The following is a 9,548-nucleotide window of genomic DNA, read 5'->3' on the forward strand; positions in this document are numbered from 1 at the left end:
CTGGATGGCTCTGCCTCTCGTGTTGCCACATTCATGTGGTCAAACCGTAAGTGTGGCTTAAGTGCCGGCCTCTATCGGGAACGCGGCTGCAGGAAAACAGCCGCCCTCACCATCCGCGCCTCAGGTGGGTGCGCGCTGACCTCAGTGAGCCCGCGGGCTTCCTGGGGCCACTCCGTTCTCTGCCCCTACCCGCTGTTCCCCACCCACCACCACTTGGTCCTCCTGCGTGGGCTCCCATCACGGCGGCTACGACAGCTCTGCTTCCTGGACCCTCCTGTAGCCACACCCTCCGCCCATCTGTGCATCAGCAAAGCTAAAAGCACAGCCAAAGACCAGAAAAAGATCCGAGTCCACAGCAACAGAGGAAACTCCTCCTTTTTCGCCTGCTCATGGGGATGAACTGACCGTGCGCCTAGCTCAGGCCAGCTTCTTCAGCCAGCCCTCAGGTCCCTTGGCACCCGCTTGGTGACATGGCTCCAGCACAGCCCCCTTCTGAGACAACAGCTGCGTCCTCTGGATGGTCAACTGTCTTATCTTAGAAAACCCCCAGTGACCTATGTCTTTCTTAAACACATTTCTTTGCTTTCCACTAAAGAAAATTAATTTTGAGGCCAGAATCCTACAGCCAGCCAAATTAGCATTCTAGTGCAAGAGGAAGACCTAACGCATTTCCAGGACTCAAATTCTGACCTGTGGGTGCCTTCCGAAAGGAAACACATGTGCTCCAGCAGAGCGAGGTGTCACCTCCGAGGGACGCGAGCACTGAGAAACGCTGTTGAACAAGGAAACTAGTGAAATACATAGTTACGTTAGACACTTATTAACTGTGAAAAACAAGTAAGCAAAAAACCTGAAGATTGAAACCAGATTATTACAAAGAAAGCAGTGAGTGTTTCTGGGGAATAGTAGTAAAAACAAAAGTAAAGGCAGGCTTTGTTACCTTGTTAGAGAGGGGATAGGTTTTTAATTAGTTGTTTTTGGAAAAATGCATATGTGTAAAATAGAGGTATACACCAGAAGGAAGGAAGGAAGGAAGATTGTATAGACGGATGTAAGTCTGTCATGCCCTTCATGCACTTTGTGTCATAAATCAAAATTATAATTTAAAAGATATAATAACAAGATACAAGGAGAAATAGATGCCATTAATGCAGTATATATATATATATATATATATATATATATTTTTTTTTTTTTTTTTTGCGGGGGCATCTGCCCATGCAGTATATTTAACACATATCTGTCCCAGACATGAGCAGATGAAGTAGACCGAAAATAATGACATACATTTGAGTAAGTCAGTTAATAAGTTTGTTCTCATAGAAACATACAGAACAATATATGCCCTTTTGTTTGTATTTTTTTTCAAACTTATATATTGACAGTTTGAAAATGTAGTCGCGTATTAGGTGTCCAAGTGAATCTCAACATTTTAGTGAAAAGCAGAAATCACACAAGCCACATTTTCTGTTCAGAAGAAAAGAACTTTAGAAATCAGAGACAAGATAAAAAACAAAAATGTTTCCATTTGGAAATTTATCCAACATTCTAAATATTTACGGAGGAGATAAAAATCCACATTACTCTTAGAAATGATGATAAAGGCACTACAGTCAGAACTTGATGGGAGGGGCGTGGAGTCTGGGAGAATGTGGAGGGAGAGCCGTTGTGGAAGTGAGTCTGTCTGAAGCCTGAAGCTTCCGAGGGTAGCTTGGTGGGTCCGCTGTGGTTCCTTCCCGTCGCTTTGGGCTGCCCGTCCTCCAGGCCCACGGCGGACAGCTGTGCCCACGCTGCTAGTGCCGTTAGCTAGAGCCCAAGGGGCGTGGGGACCCTGGCGTCTGCAGGTCAGATGTGTGTGTCATGACCAGACGTGCAGCGACCATGGCTTCCAGCCCACTGGGCGAAGTGGCTTCCACCGCGTTTAAAGGCACAGCTCCTGGGAGTTCTTTTACTTTTTCCTGTTTTTGCTCCTTTGGGAGCCAGACATTTAAGGATTAGGACATTCAGAAACAAGGGGACTTCAGAAAGCCACCACACATTACCAGGGAAAGAAGCAGCCTCAGAAGAGGCTGAGAAGACCTGGATTTTTTCCCTCGTGCCAGCTCCCAGCCCAGAGACACGGCAGCAACAGACGGCAGATGCAGGGGACAGGAGGGTCCGATTTCCAGAGTTAGAACACGTTTCAGGTGTTTCGTTGTCAACAGCAACAAAATCACAAGACGTATAAGGAAGTGTGAACGCACAGCCCACTCACAGGAACAAAACAAATGGGCTGAAGCTGTCTCCAGGGAAACCCAGTGTCACACTTACTGGACAAGTCTAAAGTAGCTGTCTTAAAGGTGCTCAGAGATAAAAGGAGACCTGGAAAATAGTGAACAAAGTGAGAGATAGAAGGAGTTAAGGATTATGAAAAAGAGGAACCAGAAAGGCTGCGGTACTAACGTGGTCATTGAAATGAAAGTTTACCACAGGGGTTCAAAGGCAGGTTTCAGCCGGCAGAGAACGCACCAGGCAGAAGGGACGGCTGAAGTGACTGAGCCAGAGAAACAAAAAGGATGCATGAAGCAAAGCGAGCAGGTTTCCGGGACCGTGTGCTGCTGTCACACAGACGTCCCAAAGTAAGAAGAGAAGTAAATAGAGTATTTTTAAGAAATAATGGCTGAAAATTTCCCAAATTCCATGAAAGACAACTACAGATCCAAGAAGCGCGGCCAATGCCAGTTGTGATGAACTCATAACTGAACCCCTGTAACCAAATGCTCATGACCCAAAGGCTGAGAGGGTCTTCAGAGAGGCACAAGGGGGTGGCTTATCAGACGCAGAGCTCAACAACCTTGTCGCTGATTTCTCTTCAGAAATCTTTAGTTGATTCAGCAACCTCTGCAGACTGAGTGCGTCTCTGGCCTGCAATGAGAAAAGCCTGTGTGGGCGGGTGTTGCCATCCCAAGCCAGAGCTTCTGGGAGAGGCCCTGCAGGGAGACCTGGGAGCCCAGTTCACAGCTCGCCGATGGCATGCCCACCTCCGGGGTGCCGTCTGGCCCATGAAGGCGGCTCGAAGCTCGTCCACGGCTTCCCACCCTGGGGAGCGTCTGCCGTGGTTTCTGTGGGGTTTTCGTCCCCTCCTGTCTCTGCTCTGCTGTTTGTCTAGAGGGTGGGCACACTCCATCTTCTTGTCTTGTTGCTCTGCTTTGTGAGAAATGTCTTCAATCTTACCTCCTATTTTTTTCATCAGTTCTTTAGTTTCACTGCTTTAAAGTTCCAAGCGCCCAGAAGGGTTTGTTTCTGCAGTGTGGTGGTCTCGTGCGTGCCGGAGCGCCTTCTCAGCGATGCCCGGAGCATCTTGTGTGTGTTTCTTCCTTCCAGGTTCCTTCTTCTGTGTGTGTGTGTGTGTGTTCTGGTCCGTGTTTCTGTTCCCTTAGATGCCTGGTAATGCTCAGGTGTCCACTCGTGTTGAAGGGTCAGGCTTTGCAAAGGTGGCTGCACGCCTGTGCCTGGTGGGCGTGGAGACGCGAGCCCCTGGGGAGGCCGGCGCTGGGCTCTGTTCTTACCCCGGGGTCAGGGTCCGGGAGAAATCGGGCGCAGCCCCCCTGGGGCGGTGGGGGGGAGGGAAGCGCCCCAGGACGGCCCCTGACGTTGGGTATGGTTTCAGTGCCGCTGACTTTGGAGGGAGACAAAGGAAGAAGAACAGATACGCTGTCGTCTGTGGCTGTTTTGTGACTGAAGCTCTGGCTGTGACTGACACGTTCACATGCATGCACGCGTGCACCCCTACATGCGTTGAAACGCGCATGCACATTCACACGTGCACATGCACCCCTACACATTTGTAGCACACACACCCTACACACCCCTACATGCATTATCGCACATGCATACACCCCTGCACACATTCACACGTATGTTCACGTGTGTGTTCTTACACACGTGCACACACGCCTACACGCATTCTTGCAAGCACACCTGCATGCATTTGCACGCATGTAGACCTTTACATGTTCTCTCACACTTGCATGCACACCCCTATACACATTTACACGCTGTGGCTGATAGGTCCCTCCCGTCCTCTTGGGCAGCGGAAGCAGGAGCCCCTCCCGGCGCTGGGCTGGTCAGAGGTGTCAGGCCAGCTCAGTCTGTCGCTTGTGTTCCAGGTGGTCCAACTGACGCCACTGCTGGGCCCTCCCAGACCCTCTCACTCTGGAGAGAGAAGTCTTTCGTCTTGGACATGGACGTGCAGTCAGCACATCTCACTAATGTGCCGTCGAGACACGTGGTGATGTCCCGTGTTTCCCCATCACCGGCGTGGCACAGACATGATGGGAGCTGCGTGGTGTGTATGCTGCTCCCCACGGCTGTCGCACCAGAGTCCCAGCGGACCCCCCCTCAGAGGGCCCGTCTTTGATTAGGGAAGTTGTAAGTGTGGAGACCCCACGGGGTGCGTCTCAGGGAGAGGGAGACACCTTCCCGTGCCAGGCGAGGGCACCTCCGGGGCTCACAGCCGGCATAACTCCTGCTCTACCCAGCGCACTTGGAGAGACACCTGCAGCCACTGATGGGCGCGTCCCCTGATAGCTGCCTGTGACCCCGTCACACCTGGGCCAAAAACAGTGTCACAGCACCAGTTTCCTCCTGGTGGTGGCCCAGGCGTGACATGGGGTCTCTTGTCAAGTTTATGGAGCAGACACGGCTTCTGATGGTTGGATTCCTCGTTTAAATTTGCCAAAAATGCCGGTGGGTCTTGAGGCCCAGGCTTCCTGCTGGTGATGGAGAGGACGGGCTTGCGGGCACACAGCCAACCCCCTGCTGTCAGCGTGGCGCACAGGCGGCAGGTGCCCCTGCTCTGCACGGACGGCCCGCCCAGGTGTGGCGTCTCCCATGTGTGGTGGTAGTGGCCTGGAGTACTCGCTCATGGTGTGTTGCCAAATATAACCAATCAGTCTGCCATCAGTAATGAGAAAACGTGACCTTTTTGCTTCAGTTTTTCATTTGGGCCTAAAAATTCAAGTTCCAGACCTGGACAAAACCAGGGTCCTGGGTACCAGGTGGGATCAGGCGAGGCTGCCCATGGGCCCCGGGCCGCCCCACCCCCCAGCCACCTGCTACCTTGGTGTCACCGTGAGTGGATGGGTTTGCTTTGGGCCGGGATCCCCGAGTGCCAGTCCCATGCACACCCCTTAGAACAGCTGCAGCTGCAGTGCAGGTGCTGCTGGTGCTCGAATGTTTAATCTAAATGTGAGCAGACACGCATCAGAGTCCTTATGCCCAGAACTTCCTTAGCACGGCTTTCAACCCGAGGCATCACATAAGTGACATGAAAGGGAATCACAGAACAGACCCTTGTCATCACAGCCCCGGGGTCTGTCAGGGTCCTGGGGTCAGGGAGAGGTTCCCGCATGGGACAGCACTGCCACCCGCCGGGTGTCCTCAAGGGGCGCCAGGCATGAGGCGGGGTAAGTCCCCACTGGGGCACCGGCAGTAGCCCCATCCTGGGCTCCTCCGTGCCCCTGTCACCCCCGGGGTTGGGGGTCACACTGCACCCCACCGGAGCCAGCAGAGTGCCTGCCGTTGCGCCTGCTCCTCGCACGTGGCTGCCACACGCAATCATCTCCTGCGGGACCTGGGTCTCAGGAGGGACTCGCAGGCCTCTGCTGTCTGGACCTTTGCAGCGGGAGTGACTTTGAGTCTTTGTCACAGAAAAGAAAGAAAAAGGAAACACCGGTAGCTGGTGATGGCTTTCGTATCTCAGATAAAGTCCACGTTTTTAAAGCACTGATCACCAGGATTTAGGAAGTCACAGTTTTCTTTAGGTCTCAGCACCCACAAGATGGAACATGTTCATGTTCGTCATCCTTTTAGCTACTTTGTTTAAAACATCAAGTTCTTTCAGCACCTGCCACAACTTAGAAGGGAAAATAAATCGTCAGTCATGTTTCCTGACTGTTGCAAAAAGAAGAAACAGAAAAAGAAGAGAGCCCTGCTGTGTATGGGAGCGTATGTGTGTGAGCATATGTATGTGAGCATGTGTGAGCATCGTGTTGTGTGTGGGCATGTGTGAGAGCGAGTGTATGGGCGTGTGAGTATAGTGTAAGCATGTGCATGAGCATGTGTACATTGTAGGTGTGGAGTGAGCCTGTGTCCTAGTGAACATGTATGAGCGTGTGTGTGAACATGCCGTGTGTGGTGAAACACGTCAGACCTGCCGCTCACTTGTGTTCGCTCACTTGCTCCCACCTTCCTGGGAAGAGCTGGGCCTCGTCCTCACTTTGTGGTGAGTCAGGGTGCCCCTGCCCCGCCATGTCATGTGGGCCCTTGTGACTGTGATGATGTCAGGACACCGAGTGGCTGTCCCTCAGCAGAAAGAGGACGTGCCCTTGGGAAGCTGCAGCTCCATAGGAAGGGGCCCAGCCTGCTCAGCAGCTGCATTCGCCCCTGCAAGTTGGGGTGGCCCCGCTGTGTGTGATCTTGTTGGGTGCCTGTTGAACGCTGGGGACTAACGACAAGCCGGCTGCTTGCCTGACACGTGCCTTTCTGTCTTGGCTTCTGTCTCCCAAATACCCTGGGGGCTCTTTGTGAGGCAGAAGCAGAGCCGAAGGCAGGACCGTGAACTCAGTGATGACAGCCAGCCAGCAACCAGCAGGCATTCCGTTTCTCCCCCTATTTGAGCAAAGTGCACACACAGCTCCTAGGTGATCAGACACATCACCTAAACTCCTTCCGGTCTAGTGCTCTATGAGGCACGTGTTCGTATCGATGGCCCTCCTGCTCCTTCACCTGCAGCTTGGACGACAGTGACTAGATCTGGGGAGCCAGCAGCCCGAAACCCGTCCTACAAACAGGACACCCTCACCCTCCACGTTCACCTGGGAGCTGGAGTGCCTGACACAGGAACACCCTGGGAGCAGAGGGGGGACAGGATGGAGGCGCCCGGCACCCCATAGTCGCACAGAGGAGGCTGGAGAATGAGGTCCACTGTTCTCTGACGTGATGGTGGCATTCGGGACTGTTCACCACTGGGTCCCATCGGCCCACAGCTCGTCCTGGAGCAGAGCGGATGGAGGACGGCCCAGCGCTCCGTGGTGTGTGCACAGAGGTGGCCCTGTGGGGACAGGGTGTCCTCCCTGTCTGACCCGTCCCCTGGTGGGAGAGGGGCCTGGTGCACCCTCTCCCACCCGCGATAGGGCTGTGGTCTGTGTGCACCTCTCGGGTGCGGGCCCCAGGCCCACCAAAGGCAGTGAGGGTCCACCTCAGACCGTCTGACCGCAGCACAGACCATCCCAGCCACAGCGGCCCCTCCATGCGGCACACCCAGTGGCCAGAAACAGGCAGGGCCCGTCGGGCTGCGGACCGGAGGCTCCGGCTGGGCCCCTGCGCCCAGGCCCCTGCAGGTCGGCCCCCCAGTGGCAGCCTCCTGGTCGACACCCTCTCACGCCAGCTGGCCTAGAAAAGCCACAACTGGGGGCTCCAGCGTGTGCCAGGTAACGGAACACGTTCCAAAGGCAGGCGGGAGGACAGTGGGAAGGCCGCTCCCCGTGTCCCCACCCCGTCCTGCAGGGACAGCCCCTCCCCTGCCCCAGTCAGTGCGTCTGTGGTGCCCGGGGCTCCGCTTCGCGAGGTCACCAGGCCTTTCTAGAGTGGCTGTGCCCCTGGGCCCGGACCCGGCCCGGCCTCCCCTCGGTGGCACCAGCCACTGAGCTGCCAGGCGGGAGAGCAGGGCCAGGGCGCGGGTCTGCCTTCCCGGGGACCTCCTCTTGGAGGCGCCTCGGAGCCACCCGCACACGCGAAGGAAGGGCTTTTACGAGGAGAAGGAAGGGCCCATCTCTGCGCCTCCGGGGGCAGCCCCGCAGCAGCCGCTCCTGAACTTACGAAGTCAGGACTCCTCATGCCAGTGTCATGGTTCTTCATTAATGTGCCCACACAGATCTTATCCCGGTCTTTTAACTCAGCCTGGAGCTTAGTTTTTAGAACAAAGACGCTTTCAACCATCACATGATTCCTGGAACCTCTTCAGTCCTCCGCTGGCTCGTTCACATGTCCTGCGCAACTAGCGTGTGCCAGGTGCTGAGGTGACCAGAAGTGACGGCGTTGCCTGCAGGAGGTCCTGGCTCACGGCTGCCCGGTGCCCCCAGCACAGGCCGAGGCCTGCATGCAGGTCAGGACGGTGCCCCGGAGCGGAGCCTTGTGCAGTGACGTGTGCAAGTCACCAGCATCAGGGTGAAGGCATCCCTCGTGACAAAGGCTCACTGTTCAGTCTGTGTTTATTGAACAGCTAGCGCGCGCCCATCTCACGTCTGGGTCTGTAACAGTGTCTGGTTTTATTGTTACTGAAAAGACCAAATTCCAAGAAGAAAAGGTCATCAGACAAAGGTGTTGAGTTCTGTACAGCAAACGACTTTAAATACATCCCTTTAGGAAGATCGATGGCAAATACCTGACATTTCCCGCCGTCACTAGGTCATCCCCTAACAAGCACGATCGAGCCCAAGATGTTCTCCACCCCAACGCAGAGCAGCGGACGCCAGTGTCTCGTGTCCCCACAGAGCCAGCAGGATGAGCGGGACCCCAAAGCTGGGCAGGGTAAAGAAGAGGCACACGTGGCCATTCCGTCCCCAGGCAGCCCCTGGGGTGACTGAGCCCTGGCTCTCACCTCCCAGAAGTCTCCCAGGTGGTGGTGTCACAGCTGGCAGGGTAGCGGTAGCTTGGCATTTGGAATGCTCAGCCGTGAGATGACTGAGGGCCTTCGTGGGGGCCCCACGTTGGAAGAGTGGAGGTGCAGAGCCAGGAGGCACCCTGCCTGGCCGGGGAGACAGAGTCCAGTGAAGAGAAATGAGACCATCAAGCGTTCTCTACACGCTGTGACATCACCAGCTCTCCTGTAACATCTTAGAAAACCGATCGGCTGAAAGCTTCATTGACTCCAGATTAAACACTTGGGCGTGACAGTCCAGTTCTGGGGGCGTGGTTTTCCAAGTGCACTCAGAGAAAAGTGACATTTGTCCCCAAGGTGCAGTCCACACTGACACCGTGCAATGCGCAGCTCATTACTGACATGACCTTGGAGCCAGAGGAGTCGGGCAGGTAAAAACCGCTCCCCAGGGTTCAGGCAGAGGAGGGGTCTCCCTCGGGCCCTATCCCTCAGCCTGCACCCCTGGGAGCCTGCTCTCCCAGGCCCAGGCCAATGGCAGCCCCTGATACTGACGGGGGGACACAGTCGGGGGGGGGGGGGCTGAGGCCCTGGAACACCACTCTCTTCAGTTTCCATTTGTAGGGTGTCCTCAGGTTCACGCGCCATTTCCCAGGAGGCCCCAGAAGGTGGACGGGGACACGTGGCTGCTCCTTTAGTGTTGCTGCGGGTCGGGGAGCTGGGACAGGTTCTGGCTCCTGGCTCAGCCGGGAGTGACGAGGAGGTGGACGCTGGATCACAAGTGAGCTGCCGGCCCTTCAGCTGGCTCATGCTGTCCCTCTGGTCACCGGAGGCTGCTCTTCAGTGCCTCAGCCCCGTTCTCTATGGGAAAGAGTGATGGAGCCTCTGCCTGATCCGTCACCACTGAGGG

General features: G+C 55.3%; 1 protein-coding gene across 2 annotated transcripts in view; it reads left to right on the forward strand.

Moving 5' to 3' along the window:
• FAM120B (family with sequence similarity 120 member B) overlaps positions 1-4,221 on the forward strand; it is a 41,050-nt gene extending 36,829 nt beyond the window's left edge. For both annotated transcript variants that reach the window (XM_090280108.1, XM_090280107.1), the window contains one exon: positions 4,149-4,221. In XM_090280108.1, the coding sequence (XP_090136234.1) occupies positions 4,149-4,161 (13 nt within the window). In that variant the 3' untranslated portion in view covers positions 4,162-4,221. The remainder of the gene's footprint in view (positions 1-4,148) is intronic.
• The last annotated feature ends 5,327 nt before the right edge of the window (positions 4,222-9,548 follow it).

This window comes from Furipterus horrens, unplaced genomic scaffold (assembly GCF_987537825.1).
Source record: "Furipterus horrens unplaced genomic scaffold, mFurHor1.1.pri manual_scaffold_6, whole genome shotgun sequence".
Lineage (NCBI taxonomy): Eukaryota > Metazoa > Chordata > Mammalia > Chiroptera > Furipteridae > Furipterus > Furipterus horrens.